The following is a 21,228-nucleotide window of genomic DNA, read 5'->3' as shown; positions in this document are numbered from 1 at the left end:
GAGAAAAGGGAATCATTTAACCATGAAATAAACCCAATAGGGCTGTTCTGCCCCCAATAAGGGGTAATTATATCTTAGTTGGGATCAAGTGCAGGTACTGCTTTATTGTTACAGAGAAAAAAGAAATCAAGTTTAAAAATCTGAATTATTTGATTAAAATGGAGTCTATGGGAGACCAGCTTTCCGTCATTCTGAGCTTTCTTGATAATGGGTTTCCGCATAAATGATCCCATACCTGTACCTTGATGTTAATGCTGTTGATTTCAAGGTCTGGGGCACTTAGGGTTAAAGTAAGTCTTGTGTTCTGTTTGCTTTTCTCAAATGCAGCCCTTCTGTCTAAGGAAAATTTCCGAGCCAAGTCAAGCAACATGACAGTTCCCACTCAAAGTGGAATATGCTGTGTATCCTGTATAAAAATAAGAGGCATCTTAATGGAAAATTAATTGGACATATTCTGTTTACAAGGGCAAAGAAGAATATATTCCATTTTCTCCTTCTAATTTTTGAGATCCCCACAACCCGCATTTTTACTTGCTTTGACCTGCAACCGCCTTATCGGCAACCCGATGCACGACCTGCTTACCACCATTAAACAGGAAATGCTGTTGCAACACACCGGAAGTGACATCATCAGAAGTGGGCGGGGTTTTAAAGAGTGGAAAATAGGATATATAATATAAGAAATATGGATGAGACCCACAGCTTGACGCTCTAGCTGCAGACCCGCATCTTTGTCCACTGAAAATCCTACCCACAACCCACAGGGTACCCATTTTTCTTGCAGGAAACCCGCGAGTACTCGACCCAATGCAGGACTTGACGCCGGACTTCAGACTTTAATCAGTTTCTTTTCAGAGGGACCTGTTGTATTGTGCATGTCCCAACTTCATGAAACTTTCTGAAAACTTATATATTTAGCAACATGACCCAGTACTAATTGAAAGCACACAACCGAAATGAATAGAAATATTTCCAAAACAGTTTCCCTTTAGAGATCTCGGCAATAATGCAGAGTAGAGAACATGGAGGGTTGGCAAAGTGACACCATGGAAGGAGGCCAACTTCAGTTATACCCCTATAAGGTGCCATGATACCATGGTGGGAAGGCCTGGGGCTATAGGCTGGAGATGCTGGCTGTGTGCTGTATCTGCTGAGGTGCCTCAGTCCTCATTCCCTCTGCTGCCTTTTATGGCTGCTTCTCAGCCCTCATGTCTTTTACCTTGGAAATTGCTTAGATGCCTGGATGTTTCAGGACCTGGAGGGGGAAAGATTTATTCTTATTGTAATAGAAGCAGGGGAGAAATGATTCTCTAGCATAATGTACTGTATGGAGTCATAATCTGTCCAAAGAGTCCTGACTGTATTTAAAGGGTTATAGTAGTGTCCCTAAAGGGATACTGTCATGGGAAAACATGTTCTTTTTAAAACGCATCACTTTTTAGGTTTAATTTTGAAATTTCACATGAGGCTAGCCATATTCTTCATTTCCCAGGGTGCCACAGCCATGTGACCTGTGCTCTGATAAACTTCAGTCACACTTTACTGCTGCGCTGCACGTTGGAGTTTAATCTCTGCCCCCTCCCAGCAGCCGATCAGCAGAACAATGTGAAGGGAGCAAGATAGCAGCTCCCAGTAAGTATCAGATTAGCACTCAATAGTAAGAAATCCAAGTCCGGCTTGGGACTCCTCCAGTTACATGGGAGTAGGAGAAACAATAGGTTAACTGAAAGCAGTTCTAATGTGTAGCGCTGGCTCCTTCTGAAAGCTCAGACTCGGGCACACTTTACTGCTGCGCTGCAAGTTGGAGTGATATCTCCACCGCCCCCCTCCCCCAGCAGCCGATCAGCAGAACAATGGGAAGGGAGCAAGATAGCAGCTCCCAGTAGGTATCAGAATAGCACTCAATAGTAAGAAATCCAAGTCTGGCTTGGGACTCCTCCAGTTACATGGGAGTAGGAGAAACAATAGGTTAGCTGAAAGCAGTTCTAATGTGTAGCGCTGGCTGAAAGCTCAGACTCAGGCACAATGCACTGAGATGGCTCCTACACACCAATATTACAGCTAAAAATACATATGTTGGTTCAAGAATAAGATTTTAAATGTAAACACCCTGTAACCTTACAGCCTTTGTTGTTATCAGGTTTTATGTATTTTAAAAGTATATGGGTCCTGTTTGTTCCGGTTTAGCCAAATTATTATGCTTGTGCCTGCTGGTATTTTTACATTGGAGTGGTTTTCCAGTGGTCCCCTACTGCTTCTTTTTGGTGGTCTAGGTAAGAATAGCCCTAAAGTCTGTCGGTAGGAGTAAATTGTTCATAGTGTTGCTGACAGATTGCTCCTCCGATGGGTTGCAGGGGTGACGACCCTAACTCTCACCCAGCCCCCCGACTTGCATGGTGTTCTGATTTACAGACACAAAGGCGCCCAGAGATGGGTGGGTCGGGTGCGGAATTATAAATCACACCGGATTGGGTACGGGGCAGGTCGACTGTTTGTTAGTCCACATATCAGTAGTTCATAGGTGTCACTAGGCAGCAGTGCTGTAAGTGTAAATGAATTTGTTACAAAAAGGGTTGCCTAAAGAATCCCTGCCATAAAGCAAGACCTCACTGCTGCTTTTTGCCGGGAAAACCAGTTTTCTGCAGAACATTTTATCAACATATATCTGATACCCCAAACCAGTGAACCCCCTTAGCTGCGCTGAATAAAAAGACACCTCCTTAGCGAGAAAAACTCTTGAATTCAAAAGTGGCTCAGCCAGGTGGCGTCCCATGGAGGGACGCTCAGGTTTCCAACGCCACCTGTCTGCGGCCCAGGGAGTAAATGGAGGTCACAGCTGGTGTGTGTGTGTCCCTATGTTTACATGCAGTTCCCAGAGACCAATGTGACTTGCTGGAGCTCAGTTAACGCAGCCAGGGACTCTAATGGGTTAATTTTTTTTTTTTTAATTGCAGAAATGAGTGTCCCAGATCATAGAATTCCACAACCACAGCAAAGTGAATCCAGAAACCAGACGAGTGGTTTCATTTACTACCATCCGTGTTTGCTTCCTCCCCCCCCCCACCAATGCTCCAGCCGCTGACCACGTAGGGTCTGCCCGATCTTGGCAGGGAATCCAAACAGCTGTCATAGATGTTTCTGAGGCATGAAGCTTCACCAATCCGTTCTGACCCCAAAGTCAAAAGCTCCAACGCTAAGGATCCTGGGGGCTGCAGTTAGCCACGCGGGCGAGTCGGAGATGCCAGAGCCGTACTTAACAGTTTAACCTATAAACACTTAAACACGATTTTTTCCCATTTGTAATACGACGCGGGTCTCATCCCAATGCATAGCACTTTATAACTTTTCTGTAGGATAGGCTGGATATTTGGCTTCCTGTTGCTGGATACTATTAAAGGGGAACTAAATGCATTTTATGTTTTTTCCAATGAAAAGAAATGAAGAATGAAGTTGGAAATGTTACACATTATGATTTGGGCTTCTTTATAGTGATGTGTGGGTTGACAAATAGTCGTCCCGGCCCACGGATCCGCATCTGCTTATATACCCGTGCCCGACCTGCCCCATCTCAGATGTCACAGAGGGGGAGGGGCAAGGCAAGTGCACGCCTATAAATAGACGCTGCTGGGAGTGGGGCACAGTTAGGTCATGGACAGGGAGGGCAGCAGGAAGAGCTCGGCTCCAACACAAATATGTTGTGTGAATGTTGGCCTGAACCCCCAAACCCACGGGTTTCTTTACTAGCCCGTCTGTGCCTCCCAGTAGTAGCCATACTATCTGGCAACTATAAATAGTAAATGTACGTTGCCCCTAAATCTCTACATATGTTCCCATGCCCTTTATCTTCTAAATTGATATTCTGGGTCTCTTGTTCATCTTTATGTAATTATTCTTATACTCTAAATCAGTGATCCCCAACCAGCGGCTCAGGGGCAACATGTTGCTCCCCAACCCCTTGGGTGTTGCTCTCAGTGCCCCCAAACCAGGGAGTTATTTTGAATTCCTGACTTGGGGGCAAGTTTTGGTTAAATAAAAATAAGATTTACTCCCAAATAAAGCCCCTGTAAGCTGATAGGGTGCATAGAGGCCCCTAATAGCCAATCACAGCCCTTATTTGGCTCCTCCATGAACTTTTATGTTGCTTGTGTTGCTCCCCAAGTCTTTTTACATGTGACTGTGGCTCCCGAGTAAGAAAGGTTGGGGACCCCTGCTCTAAATCATGATAATTAAAATGATTTCCAGTTGCTGGGAAGGAAACAGATTTAAAAATGTTGGCGCTCAGTGGCTTCAGTGCACTTGTAGCATCTTATACATCAGAGTATCGTAGGGCTTTCCCAGTAAGAAACATGCAGGGCCACAATCAGGAATCATGGGGCCCCATGCTACTGTTAGCAGGGCCCTCGGCTCCAGGGGGTCTTGAATGATAAGCTATTGGTCCCCTGGGCAACAAAGAAGACTGGGCCCTTGACTATCCCCCTGATCCATGGAGTTTGGGATGGTAAAAGGTGGCAACCCTAGGTGGAACCCCTGTGTGCAGTATGGAACTTGGGTATAATGGGTGGGCCTGTGATGTTACAGGGTGGAGTTATGGTGTCACAGGGTGGAGTTATGATGTCAAGGGTTGGAGTAGTACTGTCAGCATTGAATCGCAAGAGCATTTGGTCAGTATAGAGAGCTAGGAAGGGGGTAAGGGGCAGATCTGATACAGAATAGGGTATTTTAAGAGCAAATTTGTAATGGTGGCCCCGGCCTTGCCCAGCAAACCTACGTGAAACATTTCATGTCTGCTTTTCAGTTGGAATAGTAGCACGTTTGGGCATTGGGGATGCATGTAGATAGCACTGCCCTGAGAATGTTTGTTTTTGTATTGTAGGTCTGTATACACCTTGGGGCAGATTTATAACACAAATTCGAATCCCGAATGGGAAAAATTCGAATTGGAAATGAAAATTTCTGAAGATCGCAAATATCACGAAAATGCATACAAAAAAACGTATTAGTCATGATAATATCGTATTGGCGATCCGAAAGTCACGAAATTTTCATACCGAACGATCGTAAACAGTGGAAAAACCGATCCAATTTTTTTGCACTAAAAATACGAAAAAGTCGCGGAAAATTCGATTGGACTGATCGAACTAACGCTCGGAGCGTTCGTGGATAAGTAAATGTGCCCTCTTGTGTATTATAAAGATGAACGTACCCCCTCTTGTAAAATATAAGGATATTGCAAGTCACCACGGATGCCTTATGTTATATGGCCTTGGAACTCCTCTGTGATTTCTAATAACCTAGAAAGGGATATGGAGGTACGTTATTTTTCTCTCTATGTATATATAATATGATATATAGGACTTGGATGAGCAGCCTCCATTAGCGCCCCTCAGAATGTGTTTTCCATTGGCTGCTCCTATTAAAGCGGAGGTACGACCACCCTAATTGCAGCAGACTACTAAAGCGTATGTTGTTTCAATAAAACCCCATCGGTTCCTTCAGACATTGGAGTTATTTGGAAAATTACAGTGATTAGGGCCGAGATGAATAAGCAAAAGCCCCGTAAAATCCCAGCCGCCGTGAATGGCCTAACTACCTTTAGTTTTTTATGAAGCGCTGGCGAATCTCGCGCTGTAATGGGGAAACGGAAAGTCGAAGGGTAAATACGAAAGGAATAATGATTTCTCCAGATCCCATGCCGTCGCCTGAATTTAGCACAGGGCTAGGATCCGATTCTGTTTGTGCACGGACACTAAAAAAAAAAGCTATTTATGGCCTCTGCTTATAATGCTGATTTCCAACGGGGACAGTTGGAGTGTTTTTTCGCGTTATTTTTTTGATGGTCGATCTGGTGTAGCTTTATGTGAACAGAAGCAATAAAAGGCTTTAGGGTCGGACTAGGGTGTACAGTTCATATGTAAAGCCCTGCTTCATCTAAATAAACCATTTTCATAAAAATATACTTTCTTAGTACAGGTATAGGACCCATTATCCAGAATGCTCGGGACCAAGGGTATTCCGCATAAGGGGTTATTCCGTAATTTGAATATCCATTCCATAAGTCTACTAAAAAAATCAATAAAATATTAATTAAACTCAATAAGATTGTTTTGCATCCAAAAAGGATTATTTATATCTTAGTTGGGATCAAGTACAGGTACTGTTTTATTATTACAGAGAAAAGGGAATCATTTAACCATTAAATAAACCCAATAGGGCTGTTCTGCCCCAATAAGGGGTAATTATATCTTAGTTGGGATCAAGTACAGGTACTGTTTTATTATTACAGAGAAAAGGGAATCATTTAACCATGAAATAAACCCAATAGGGCTGTTCTGCCCCCAATAAGGGGTAATTATATCTTAGTTGGAATCAAGTACAGGTACTGTTTTATTATTACAGAGAAAAGGGAATCATTTAACCATGAAATAAACCCAATAGGGCTGTTCTGCCCCAATAAGGGGTAATTATATCTTAGTTGGGATCAAGTACAGGTACTGTTTTATTATTACAGAGAAAAGGGAATCATTTAACCATTAAATAAACCCAATAGGGCTGTTCTGCCCCAATAAGGGGTAATTATATCTTAGTTGGGATCAAGTACAGGTACTGTTTTATTATTACAGAGAAAAGGGAATCATTTAACCATTAAATAAACCCAATAGGGCTGTTCTGCCCCCAATAAGGGGTAATTATATCTTAGTTGGGATCAAGTACAGGTACTGTTTTATTATTACAGAGAAAAGGGAATCATTTAACCATGAAATAAACCCAATAGGGCTGTTCTGCCCCAATAAGGGGTAATTATATCTTAGTTGGGATCAAGTACAGGTACTGTTTTATTATTACAGAGAAAAGGGAATCATTTAACCATTAAATAAACCCAATAGGGCTGTTCTGCCCCCAATAAGGGGTAATTATATCTTAGTTGGGATCAAGTACAGGTACTGTTTTATTATTACAGAGAAAAGGGAATCATTTAACCATGAAATAAACCCAATAGGGCTGTTCTGCCCCAATAAGGGGTAATTATATCTTAGTTGGGATCAAGTACAGGTACTGTTTTATTATTACAGAGAAAAGGGAATCATTTAACCATTAAATAAACCCAATAGGGCTGTTCTGCCCCCAATAAGGGGTAATTATATCTTAGTTGGGATCAAGTACAGGTACTGTTTTATTATTACAGAGAAAAGGGAATCATTTAACCATTAAATAAACCCAATAGGGCTGTTCTGCCCCAATAAGGGGTAATTATATCTTAGTTGGGATCAAGTACAGGTACTGTTTTATTATTACAGAGAAAAGGGAATCATTTAACCATTAAATAAACCCAATAGGGCTGTTCTGCCCCCCAATAAGGGGTAATTATATCTTAGTTGGGATCAGTTGCAAGGTACTGTTTTATTTCAACAGAGAAAAATAAAATCAGTTTTAAAATTCTGAATTATTTGATTAAAATGGAGTCTATAGGAGACGGGCTTTCCGTAATTCGGAGCTTTCTGTATAACGGGTTTCGGGATAAGGGATCCCATACCTATAGTATGTGCCATTGGGTAATCCTAAATAGAAAACTGCCATTTTAAGTACTAAGAGCCGCCCCCTGGGATCATAGGATTCAGAATGCACACAAACAAGGCAAGGCACACATACATGCTAGGCTCCATCAGCCAATTAATGAGCAGAATTCTGCCTTTTGCTCCCACACTACTTCCTGTTACAGTTAGAGCCCCATTGTTTCCTGTCAGCTGATCTCTGAGGGAGCACACAGACCATCACTAAATGGCGGCTCAAAGGAAAGAATGTTAAAGGGCAATATATATAATCTAAACTATCTGTTGGTTAATTATTCATTCTGGTTAAGTGATACCAGTTCATATCCTGTGAACTGAACCAAAGAATCCTTGGTACCCTCCATGCACAGGACATCCTTTTCAGCACCCCCTCCAAGAATGGCTTATTTGAAAAACATACCAAAAATAATAATTAAAAAGTTGACTAGCCGTCTGGGTCAGCCCGTTGAAATTCTTACACTCTGGAGAAACGGATTGGATTTCAAAGATAAATTTCATGATGGCCGGCCAGAGCATCTCTTCGGCATCCTGTGCCCGCGGCTTAATGAGGTCTCCTGTCTATTTTGTTTCCCCTTTCACAAGTCCGTCCTGGCAAAAAAAAAAAAAAAGATATGAGTGTTCAGATTTCATTTTGTGGAAGTTTGTAGGTTTTTAGCTGGTAAGGCTTGTCCCCTGCATCTGTAATACAGTTCTAAAGCCAATGGCTGTGGGGGTTTGTGGGGTTCTTTTGTCCCCCGTGTATAGTAGGAGCATACAGCAAGTACATAGGGACATATATAATTGTACCAATTAAAGGTTGAAGATGTAACACTAAGGCTAAATGGAATCTTAAATTGTAATTTTGGTGGTGATGGTGATCAAATAGGGGATTATCTTCTGTTTTCTAGGGCAGGGAAAAAGTTCCTGGGGGTGCAAATAAGAGCTTTAATTGGCTATTTGGTAGCCCCTATGTGGTCTGACAGCTTATAGAAGGCTCTCTCTTGCAATTACAGTGGGTTTTAGTGACTCCAAAACTTGCACCTAAAGGTGGCCATACACGGGCCGATTGTAGCTGCCGATATCAGTCCCTTGGACCGATTCAGCAGCTTATTGGCCTGTGTAGGGGCACCAACGACTGGCCTGCCCGACCGATATCTGGGCTGAAATCGGGCAGTTACCGATCGGGCAGGTTAAAAAATTCAGTCGGATCGAGGACCGCATCAACGAACCGACTGCCCTTAACAGTCGTTATAATTCGGCCCTGGGGCCAAATGACCGAATTAGCCTAAATTCCCCTGATACCGCCCACCTGTAGGTGAGAATATCGAGAGAAGATCCGCTCTCTTGGCGACCTCACCAGGCGAGTGGATTGTTACGTGTATGGCCACCTTAAGCCAAAAATTCAAAAATGAGAAGCTGCTTTGAGGCCACTGGGAGCAGCATCCAAGGGGTTGGGGATCACTGTTCTAGGGTATACTACTCAGTGACTTCTAATACAGCTATAGCAGACTGCCAGTCAATAGCAGTCTAAATAGCACTCTAAAGGAGTGTAGAGTCACATGCAGGGTTAGACTGGTGCTTAAGGGCCCCCCACCCAAGTCACAACGTCTAACCCCTTCCCCTCCACTGTGTACGGCACTTCCTTCTTGCAACCAAAATGGGAGGTGTGCGACAGCAGTTATTGGCTGGGGGGAGTGGGCCTGGGGAAGAAGTGTGGTACGTGGTGGATGGTGGTGTAGACTGGGGTGAGGGCCAGCAGCCCCAGTGGGCCCCGGGCACCCCAGTCCAGAGCTGCTGCACCCCCGCCCACTACGTATCACACTTCCTTTTTGTAGCTGTGATGGGGAGCTCCAGCGTCCATAGTTATTTATGTGGGGGAGCAGACCTGGGTTGGAGGGGTCCATGGGGCCAAAAGGGTTTTTTCCTGGTGCCCCGCCAGCCCAGTCTGACCCTGTACAGTACAGAGAAAAGCAGCTAAGCTAATAGATGACCTTGGCCAAGTTGGGATTGTTCCCATTTGAGAAGAGGCACATAATGGGGAATATGATGATAAAAATATAAGAAGACCTTACCATGAGACAGCCTTGTGATGTCTTCTATAGGATACAAGGACAATCCTTTAGATTACAGGACTGGAAGTTAGCCTTTTGAAGGTGTGAAGATGTGAAGTTGGCACTCTGGTCATCTTAGTTAGCTGGCACTCTGATTAGCGTAGTTAACTGGTGGATGCTGGGAGTTTTTCTGATCTGTGACATCAGTATTCTTGATGAGACAAAATGACCCTGCTTACTGCACTTGTTCACTAGGCCACAACCTCTTTAGGCTTTTGCTAGGACAAGGGCTTTGAATGCCAGAAGATGGCTATGGCAGAAGATTAGAAAGATTGTGGCCAGACACCCTGAGACAGTGGCAGCCTATGCAAGCCTGAAACTGCAAGTTGAGCCAGAAACAGCTTTATAGAATCCAGGGGAAGGAAACTGATTACACGTTCCATTCTTGGTATTTCTATAAGACAAATAGACAAAAGAGACTAAATGTGATGGGATGGTATGGTGCCTTCAGGGTAGGAAACACTCACTAAAGTCTACTTTAATGTATTTATACAGTAATTTGAATTTGTTTTGAGGTTCATCCCCTGGAGAATAACCTACTTCTCCCTTCTTTTGCAGGTATTCCTTTGGTAAGTGACCAGATAAAGAGCAAACAAATCACAATGAATATCCTATGAGCCTTCATACACTTGATTATTTGGTAAGAGCTTTGCCAACTTTCTGGCCGGCCTTGAGGGGCACACCATGGAATATCATTTTCCTAAGTTAGATATTTACAGTAGGTACAGCTTTTTTTTATTTGCCCAAAAGCCATGGACAGAATGGTGCCTAACCTGCCATTCCTCTTCCTTGAGGTGGGGTTCATAGTCATTTTGGGGTCACTGGTCAGACTTGGTATGTTGATTTATTTATTGCTTTTGTGTTGTGACATTATTGATGATGGTGGCCAGGTAAATCCAACCTGCTGAATGGTTGCTATGGGTTAGTACTCCTGGGCACCTAATCCAAACAACTTTACAATTCATTTTTATTTTTTAGTTTAGTTTAGTTTTTTGCATTATTTGCCTTCTCCTTCAACTTCTTTCCAGCTTTCAAATGAGGGCCACTGACCCCGGCAACCAAAACACTATTGCTCTGTGAGTTTACAATTTTATTATTATTGTTACTTTTTAATCTTTATCTTTCTATTCCGTCACTCTCCTATTCATATTCCAGTCTCTCATTCAAACCCATGCCTCGTTGCCAGGGTAAACAAGACAAATAGCAACCAGATAGCTGCTGAAATTCCAAACTAAAGAGCTGCTAAACAAAAAGCTAAAGATTTTAGCTTTTTCTTTGCCAACGCTCTTTTGAATTCCCCAAATAGAGTGGGATCTTGTACATGGGGGGTAGCACGAGAAACTGCAGTTAAAGATGTCCTTATGTCGTGGCCTTGTCATTGAAGCATTTTCCAAGTTGTCATCGATCTCCCTCCCCAGTGACTCTTCAGGAGCTCCGTGAATGAGCAGAAATCCCTCAGCAGCTCATTGGGACCTGTCTATTTATACTGAAGCCCATTATGCATGGGAGATAGACTGGGCCCGGGGGTTTTACTTAAAAGCTCATCTATATGTGGATTAATGGAGAGATGCAATAGGATTCACCAATAAGAATTCTACTGACCAAAAACTTTGTAAAAGAATCTGCCAATGAGAATGCTGACTGTGTCAGGCATCTTGCTGGTACCTTACATATAGAGATAATTATGTCATTATTTCCCCTCATTATATGGCACAGGAATCAGACATGGGGATAAAGGGTCAGACTTGTTCAGTGCTGGGAAACTGGGCTTAATGGTGAAGACACACAGAGCTACTAGTAGCAGCTACTTGTCGTGGCTACTAAAACAGACAATGCTGATCATTTACTGATAATTGTCTCTACGTGTGCTTTAGCAGAGGCAATTCTCAGTATTGTCTATCGCAGGGTATTTTCTGGTGTTTATTAGCCATGAAAAAGTAGCTGCTACTAGTAGCCCTGTGTATCTTCACCCTAAGGCAGGGGTCAGGAACCTTTTTGGCTGAGAGAGCCATAAACACCACATATTTTAAAATGTAATTCCGTGAGAGCCATACAATATGTTTGCCTGCGGATGCTGCAGGGCAAGGTAGGGTGGCCAGATGCGATGCAGAGGAGGGCATGGCCTGCGCTCGGCTGATAGAAGATGTGTTCTAAGGCTTAGAACACGTCTTCTATCCGCCGAGCGCAGGGGCAAGGTAGGTTGGGTCCCAAGGATGCCGGATGCAGAGGAGGGCGTGGCCTGCGCTCGGCGGATAGAAGACGTGTTCTAAGGCTTAGAACACGTCTTCTATCCGCTGAGTGCAGGGGCAAGGTAGGGTGGGTCCCAAGGATGCCAGATGCGATGCGGAGGAGGGCGTGGCCTGCGCTTGGCGGATAGAAGACGTGTTCTAAGGCTTAGAACATGTCTTCTATCTGCCGAGCGCAGGGGCAAGGTAGGGTGGGTGCCAAGGATGCCGGATGCGGAGGAGGGTGTGGCCTGCTCTCAGAGGATAGAAGACGTATTCTAAGGCTTAGAACATGTCTTCTATCCGCCAAGTGCAGGCCACGCCCCCCGTTATTTTCTTTTATTAAAGATTTGGCAGCGAGCCAGATGCAGCCATCAAAAGAGCCACATCTGGCTCCCGAGCCATAGGTTCCCTACCCCTGCCCTAAGGGCTGTGACACACAGGGAGATTAGTCGCCGCGCGACAAATCTTCCTTGTTGCAGGCAACTAATCTCCCTGCAATGCCATCCCACTGCCTAGAATGTAAATCGCTGCTGGGATGGCATACACGGCACCACGATTTGCCGAAGTCGCAGAAGTCACCTTGAGAGGAAACTTCTGCAATTTTGGCAAATCGCGGCGTTGCGCGTATGCTATCCCACCAGCGATTTACATTCTAGCAGGTGGGATGGCATTTTGGGGAGATTAGTTGCCTGCAACAAGGAAGATTTGTCATGCAGCAACTAATCTCCCCATGTGTCACAGCCCTAAAGCTCCCAACTCCAATTGCAGGAACAGAGAACAGGGAGCCAGATTCGCACACATCAGCTGGGATTCTCATTGGGGGATTCTTTCGCATTTTAAAGCAGTCTCTGTCTGTGGAGATTTGGAGAAAAGTTTTATTGTGCAATATTGCTTTAAGGATACAACCCTGATGTTACTGGACTACAGCTCCCAGCATGCCTCTACTTTTATTACATGTTACATTATTCTGGGATTTGTAGTCCAGCAACAACTGAGTAAAGTTAGGTTGAGCAGTGCAGTAGGGTTTAGTTCCCCTTTAAGCAATGTAGGACTGATGATTTCTGCCAGTAATAAGTGACAGACAATAAGTGACTGTATCCTCTTCACAAATAAAGTGGTTTAGGCATTGGGCTGCTGTCGGTTACCTGAGATTAGGGAGTGACTCCCAATAGACGAGGCTGATTAGTGCAGGTATGGGACCTGGGTTTTTTTAAGGGATCTTTCCTTAATTTGGATCTTCATACTTTACATCTACTTAAAAATAATTTAAACCTTAAATAAACCCAATAGGATTGTTTTACCTCTAATAAGAATCAATTATATCTTCCCATCAAGTACAGGTACTGTTTTATTGTTACAAAGAAAATAATTTGAAAAAATAAGAATTATTTGCTTATAGTGGAGTCTATGGGAGATGCCCTTCCTGTAATTCGGATAACGGGTTTCCGGATAAGCGATCCCATATCTGTAGTTAATTCAGATTCACATTACTGAGCGGCATAGAAACCAATACGTTCTGCATCACAATGAACCTCACTTTCTGTTAATTTATTAATTGTATTCGACAACCCCTAAGCTTAGCTTCTCAGTAGCAGCCCCAGAGCACACTGAGCACGTGCAGTGCCACTGACACACAAAGTATGGTCTAACAACATGGGGAGCTGCTGGGGACAACTTTGAAGTCCTGGATCATTACTGTTATAGGGCTGCTGAACCTCTAGGCTGGTACAGAACATTCAGCATATAAAATACAGCATTTCTAGACTTTATTTCCCCTTTAATCTTCAGAACTGCCTCTTGTTTCACCTGCTCTCTGGGTCTCTATTTCCTGCTTCCAAACAAAGCATAGTGCCTTGTTGTCTCCCTATCCGATACCCACGCTTGTTCTCCGCACTCTTTGTAGCCAGTGGGACCCCGGCGGTTTTTTTTTTTTCTTCTTTTTTTTGTCCTTGGATGAGATGTTCCAAAAGATGAAGGATAAATAAGATGTAAATGCTTTGCTGGCGAGGCTAGAACACAGGAAAACCACAATATTTTTTGCGTTATAATATAGTTAGAACAACCGCTCCTCTCATGCTTCGCCTTTATCTAGTAGAAGGATTCTCAAAGCTTTGAAAGCGACTCGGACTTCAAAGAACAATTGCTTTAAGGGGGGAATAAATCTGAACCCTTGCTTTGTGTGCCTTCCCTCTTCCTGCTCTCTGCAGGGACGTGGCTGTTTGATATGCATTTTGTTTTTTTGTTTTTTCTCAGTCATGTTGGATACCTTTTCCTTCTTCCTGATCTTTAAAGGAAAAGGTAGCCCTAAAATGAACGAAATGTGAATCCAAATTCTCACTGTAGATTTCTCCCCCCCTTATAAAAGGAAAAGCTACAGTTGAAGTTGAAAAGACAGACTAGCTCACAGGGTAGCACTAGCAATCTCATTGAATGTGTGCCCCCAGACTGAAGCCCCTATGAAATATATCTTTATTTTATTTAAGGTAAAAGACCAACTGTGCTGGAAATTTTTAACCCCCAGGGAACCACCATGGAGTTGTGCAAAGGTTTCCCCTCTACACAAGGAGGTAGGCCTTGTCTCAATAGACTGCTGGAACCCCACACTTACCTTCTGGCTGCATTTTGGTTTGGCCTATATCCTTCTCTTTCCCTTGGGTGAAACATTTGCACCACTCAATGGTGTGGCCAAGATTCTTATTTCTCTCTGGAGTGAAACATTGCACCACCCAATGCTGTATCCTACACCCTTCTCTTTCTCTGAGTTCCAACATTTTATGGCCTACTGTCTTGTTTTTCCATGGGGCTAAACATTTGCACTGCCCCATGGTATGGCCTACTTCCTTTTGTAGCCATGGGGGTCAAACAATTACACTGCCCTATGGTATGGCCTACTTCCTTTTGTAGCCATGGGGGTCAAACAATTTCACTGCCCCATGGTATGGCCTACTTCCTTTTGTAGCAATGGGGGTCAAACATTTGCACTGCCCTATGGTATATCCTACTTCCGTTTGTAGCCATGGGGGTCAAACAATTACACTGCCCCATGATATGGCCTACTTCCTTTTGTAGCAATGGGTGTCAAATGGTGTCAAAATGGGTGTCAAACATGCACTGCCCTATGGTATGGCCTACTTCCGTTTGTATCCATGGGGTCAAACATTTTCACTGCCCCATGGTATGGCCTACTTCCGTTTGTATCCATGGGGTCAAGCATTTGCACTGCCCCATGGTATGGCCTACTTCCGTTTGTATCCATGGGGTCAAGCATTTGCACTGCCCCATGGTATGGCCTACTTCCGTTTGTATCCATGGGGTCAAACATTTTCACTGCCCCATGGTATGGCCTACTTCCGTTTGTATCCATGGGGTCAAGCATTTGCTCTGCCCCATGGTATGGCCTACTTCCTTTTGTAGCCATGGGGGTCAAACATTTGCTCTGCCCCATGGTATTACCTACTTCCATTTGTATCCATGGGGTCAAACATTTGCACCACCCTTTTGGTATGGCCTACTACCTTGTTTTTCCCTGGGGTCAATATTTGCACCACCCCCATGGTATGGCCTACTTCCTTGTGTTTCCCTGGGGTCAAACATTTGCACTGCCCCATGGTATGGCCTACTTCCTTGTGTTTCCCTGGGGTGAATGGGGTGAAACATTTAAACCACCCCATGGTGTGGCCTACTTTGTTTTTTGCTTGGGTTTAAACATTTGTATCACACTATTGAGAGTTGGGTTGGAAGCCTGAGGCATGAATTTTTTGGCCAACTATTGCAAATGTGAATTTAATAAGTCATTTAGCCACCACTCTTACTGGTAAAAAGGCTATATTGGAGTACATGTGTTTGATAATGTGGTACTATAACGTATTATTGTCCACCACAGGGCAGGGAAGTGGAAGGGGCATGCAGTGTAGACTCCGCTGACCTTCTGTCTGTACCAAATACAAATGAGAAAACCTTAAATCTGCCCATTGCCCTTTAAAGATCCACTTGTTCGTTCAGGTCACAAACTGACCCAATCATTTGGCCTTCAGACCAACGGCTGGGTATCCATGGGGGCCATTAAACTTCCTTTGACTGCATCCACAGATTGATGTAGTTTTCAGCCAATGGAATTCATCATTAGGCTCAACTGATACCTTATTAATCCCCTTTTGGCTACTGGTGGATTTCTGAGAATTGCAATTTAACCGCAATTGGAGGGTCCCATGATGTAAGAGAAATTTAACTCATACCTAGCGTTCAGTTTCCCTTTTATTAATATGTATGGCCTACAGGAGTCCTCTTGTGATTGGACCAGGACACCAACCCTGTGTATGTTTCCAATCAGCAGAGCATCACTCAGCAGCAGCAGGGGTGACTTACATATTCCCGGTGACCCGGCTGCCCTCCCCTCCTTTAAATTCATCCTCTCAAAACAGCTTAATGAGGGGTTTACTGGCCCAATTGGAAGTTTTTATTAAAACCCATTAGTGCACTGAAGCAGCCCGCCTGCAGGAAGCAATTAGCTGAAAGTAAGTTAGCTCCCAGTCTCCCCCCCCATTATTGTAGGAACGACCCCCCCCTTAAACTATTCCAGACACAGGCAATTCCATGTCAAGGCATTGGCTGATTTAGATAAAAGTCTCACTTGGACCAATATGAAAAGTCGATGAGCTTCCATAGCGGATAGAGGGAAAATAGGCCCAGTTTGGGGTGTTTTTTCTATGCCTGGCAGTTGGGGGTTTCTCCTACGTCCTGTAAAAAGTGGGAAAACATTTACTCACCATTTATATCTTTATTAGGATTTAGTTTACATGCATTATGCATGGCTGCAGGGAAATCCGAGCAGCCTGCAGCAGGCATCTTAATGTATTCCTAGTTAGCCATTCAGCATGGGGAGCTGGGGTTATGTCTGCTTATAGCAGCATTCTTACTCAAAACCTCTGTTTCAGGCTGGCTGGGCACAAGCTACCTTATTAGGGATGCAGAATCCAGGATTCGGTTTGGGATTCGGCCAAGATTTGGCCTTTTTCAGCAGGATTAGGTTTTGGCCGAATCCATTCCTCTGGCTGAACCGAATCCTTATAATCATAGGTGGGTGTGGCCTTTTATCATCATAGTTGGGTGTGGCCTGGTAGCAGTTGGGGGTGTGGTTAGACAGACATGGAACTCTCCATTATAGGGATAAGTCCCTTGGTTCTCCTCACATTCTGTGCAATGAGATGCCATATAACTATGCCAGTTTCGGCATTCCCTTGTACCAAGCACTACTCTTGGTCCAGAGTGGGATTCAAAATACCGTATATACTCGAGTATAAGCCGATCCGAATATAAGCCGAGGTACCTAATTTTACCTAAGAAAACTGGAAAAACGTATTGACTCGAGTATAAGCCTAGGGTGGAAAATTATTTTACTATGGGGCTAGGTTAAATACATAAACAGCATGGAGTTGGAGAGAGAAAAGTTTGCCTCACAGTTTTCATTGTTTAACCTTTTTTTTTAACTGTCAGTTTGGGAAGGCTAAGGAAACTGCCATACTGAGTATTAAGTAGTTGCCATCCTGCTGTGCGCTCCCCTGTATGCGCTCCTGTCCTGCTGTGTTCCCTCCTCTGCGTGCGCTCCCATCGTTAAATTGTGTGCTTCAATCCTGTGCTCTGAGCACTCTCCCTGCATATGAAGACATGCGTGTGCTACAATCCAACGCTGCGCCCGTTTGTATGCACGCACGCACATCCACGGGAGAAGGGGGGGGGGGGGCTGCATGCGCGTGCCTGCTGATGGCTTTTTCTAGTTTTCAGCTAAACTACAAAGTACCGTGTATACTCGAGTATAAGCTGAGGGTGACTTTTTCAGCACATTTTTGGTGCTGAAAAACTCTGCTTATACTCGAGTATATACGGTAGGCCCTGGCATTTCAAGTACACAAGGGCCCCCACCAGCCAAATTAATAGTGACTGTCTAGGGCATCTTACAGCAGCCTCTCTGGCCACAGATTTGTAGTCTGGGCCTGATGACATAGACTTGTATTTTTACTCCAGCCCCAGCAGAAACAATTCTTTTGGATTTTTTAAGAACCTCACTCAGTTTGTCAGAACCCTGGAAGCAAGCAGGAAGTTTGGTGAAACCGAGGAGCCCAGAGGGAAATCCATGACAAGGAGCTGCCATATGCAGCTGTCTGCTGTTCTGTCAAGGAATGGGAGCCGCAGCTTTCAGTCACTTCCCATCCAGGCTGATTTATGTGCCTCTTGTTAGTCTGTCTGCTGACCTGCTCGGACTCCTCTTAAATACGCTTGGGCTTATTTACAACCAGTGATTAAATACAGCTCTGCTGCAGGTTGGACTAAGCTTATAGAAACTTTGGGTTCAGTGGTTTTTTTCAACCCCCCCCCCTTAGCCCAAACAGGGATGATGCCCAGTATTTTGTCAGGCTCCCTTAGCTATAAATGTATGGTTCCTGACAATTATTTCATTAGATTGTAAGCTCTACGGGGCAGGGACCTCCTTCCTACTGTGTCTCATACCACATGGCACTTATATATATATATATATATATATATATATACATATATGTATTTATTGTATTTATTTATTATATCACTTGTCCTCCCTGTGTGTAATTTTGTATTCTGTAAGATTGTACAGCGCTGCGTACCCTTGTGGCGCTTTATAAATAAAGTTATACATACATACATACATACATTAGGCTTCCGGAGCATACAGTGTAAAGGTGGCCATACACAGGCAGATTTAATCTGGTCCTTCAGACCAATTCGGCAGCTTATCTCCCCATGTATGGTGCCCTCCAACAGGCCTTTAATTGGGCAGGTTTGATTTTCCTCTCGGATCGCAGACCACATTAGCTCATTGTTGCGGTTCTCACTCCGACTTTTCGTATCCCTTTCATTGTAAGGGCCACATGATCACATTAGTACAATATTGCCCACCTAAGGTGGCTGTTGATAACAGGGCTGGGGCTTTTTTATCACTTAAATGCAACATGAGGCGGCAATGGCCCCAATAGTTTGTTTTGGGGGAATTTTGGCTTATCTCAAAGATTCACTTGGAGGAGGAGCACAACGGTTGACCTGAGCCTTTTGCTGTGGGGGTGCTTTGCCAGTCTCACAATGCCATTAGTCAGGCACCACAGTTAGTAGAACACTGAGTAGAACATTGGTCTTAATCAGGGGTCCCCAACTTTTCTTACTCATGAGCCACAGTCAAATGTAAGCAAATGAGCAACAGAAGCACCATAAAAGTTCATGGAGGAGCCAAATAAGGGCTGTGATTGACTATTAGGGGCCTCAATGCACCCTATCAGCTTACAGGGGGCTTTATTTGGTAGGAAATCTTGTTTTTATTCAACCAAAACTTGCCCCCAAGTCAGGAATTCAAAAATAACTCCCTGGTTTGGGGGCACTGAGAGCAACATCCAAGGGGTTGGGGAGCAACATGTTGACCCTGAGCCACTGATTGGGGATCACTGGTCTAAATAAATGAAAAAAAGGTAACTAAATCCCAAACCTAATCGACCCAGACCCTGCTCACTCCCTCATCGCACTCTTCTCTAAGGACACCCACGTTCACCTAGACTTCCCCCTATAAGTCCCTGATGACTATCCTGGTTACTGTGACCTATACAAGGCCCCATTGTTTATGATCCAACATGGGTCTTTCCAGCTATTATTAAACATATATACAGCTCCCAGCATCCTCTGAAAACCTTTAGCTGAGGGTAGGTAGTTATATCAGCAAGCGCTGCTGCGATTTGGTTAGTTGCCTGACCTGCTTTTTCACCGGCAGGGCTATCCAGGGCAATAGTGGGGCAACTGCAAGCATTCTCAGTCACTTGCCCCAGCCAAAGGTGATAATAGCCATCCCCAGCACTGGCTGAATCCACTAAATCCATAGAAAGTAAAGTAACCATGTGTGTATATTTTTCCTTCCCAAGACACAGCTTTAACTATCATCGCCCTCCTATTACACCGAACGCAGTGAAATGGCCATTGTGCTTCAATCCATTGACCCTCTCTGAAAGGCGGTTTCCATTTCCAGCGCTGGAGCTCTCGTGGCCCTGAGAAGTGCTCATTTGCAATGCCCCAGAGCAGCTCCCCTACTAAATATTCAGCACATCTCCAGGCAGAATGAGCCGGGGTTGCTAGGCCGGACTTCCGCACAAGGGAAGCATGCTGCTAGCCATCCCAGCGCTCTCATACCCAAGGTCATTGCCGTCACTGTTCCTTTCACAGTGGCCCCCCTGGCACCTGTATGGATTGGGGCCATCTGTGTGGAGGAAGTTTGGTTGCCACAGCAGCTGAGCGTTTAACAAGCACCATGACAAAAGCAGAGAAGGCCATGGGGTCAGTGCAGTGTGTGTAAGGGTCATTGGGGGTCACTTCCTGTCCCCCCCCCAAAAAAAATGGCAGGGGAGAGTGGTCTAAAATTATCCCTTCAGGTCCACATCCCATTGGAATGTGGATAATGTATATTCTCCAGAGCTAATTCCTTGCAGGATTGATGGGCAATGGCTTTAAGTATGGTTTAATTTGACTTTAGTATAATATAGAATAGCTAATTCTAGGCAACTTTTCCATTGGTCTTCTTTATTTTTTACAATTTTTTAATGATTTGCCTAATTCTTCTGCATCTTTCAAATGGGGGTCAGATTTAGTGTTTTTGTTACGTTCTATAACTTATTTTCAGGTTCTCTCCTATTCATAGTCCAGTCTCTCATTCAAACCACTCCATGGTTGCTAAGTTAATTTGGACACTAGCAACTGGATAGCTGCTAAAACACCAAACTGGAGAGCTGCTGAACAAAAAAAAGATCTGAACAAAATCTTGGCTAGATTGGGCTATTCCATATGTTTTGGCCACTGGGTCATGGGATGTGTGTGGGGTGGTTCTTACCAGGACCCACTTGATTCTAGTCATTTTTGTGCTTGCATAGGGTAGTATAATTATATGACCGAGTTTCCTTTATTTTTCTTACAAAGCAGCAGTTCAGTCATGCTTTATGGCTGAGGAGCTAGCTGTTTTTACAGCAGGACATTTGGACCACGGTGGTCAGGAAACCAGCTCGATACTTACTGTTTAGCTAAATTCTGAGTCCAGGATTCAATAACAGAATAACTGGGGTAAGAAAGTTTAGAAAGGCAGAAGAAGTTTTAAATATGTAATTGTACAAAAAAAAAAATTGCATGTTCAGCGCTCAGGGAATATACAGGTTCAGTGCTTCACATTTTAATCATTCTGCTAATGGATTCCCACCCCCGTCTTTTGATGGAGGCGTCTTTCATTCTGACAGATCCGTATCGGTCTAATTGCCCTGTCAGAGGCAGATATGCTTGGGCGACATCACT

The 21,228-nt window shown here is 44.1% G+C and overlaps 1 protein-coding gene across 1 annotated transcript in view; it reads left to right on the top strand.

Annotated features, from left to right (window-relative positions):
• The window catches only part of lmf1 (lipase maturation factor 1), a 177,068-nt gene that overhangs the window by 21,980 nt on the left and 133,860 nt on the right, over window positions 1-21,228 (top strand). Inside the window, exon 3 of the mRNA XM_002932282.5 lies at window positions 10,217-10,227. Within this exon, the coding sequence (XP_002932328.3) occupies window positions 10,217-10,227 (11 nt within the window). The remainder of the gene's footprint in view (window positions 1-10,216; window positions 10,228-21,228) is intronic.

Source organism: Xenopus tropicalis, chromosome 9 (genome assembly GCF_000004195.4).
Source record: "Xenopus tropicalis strain Nigerian chromosome 9, UCB_Xtro_10.0, whole genome shotgun sequence".
NCBI lineage: Eukaryota > Metazoa > Chordata > Amphibia > Anura > Pipidae > Xenopus > Xenopus tropicalis.
This window is presented reverse-complemented; position numbering and strand designations above follow the sequence as displayed.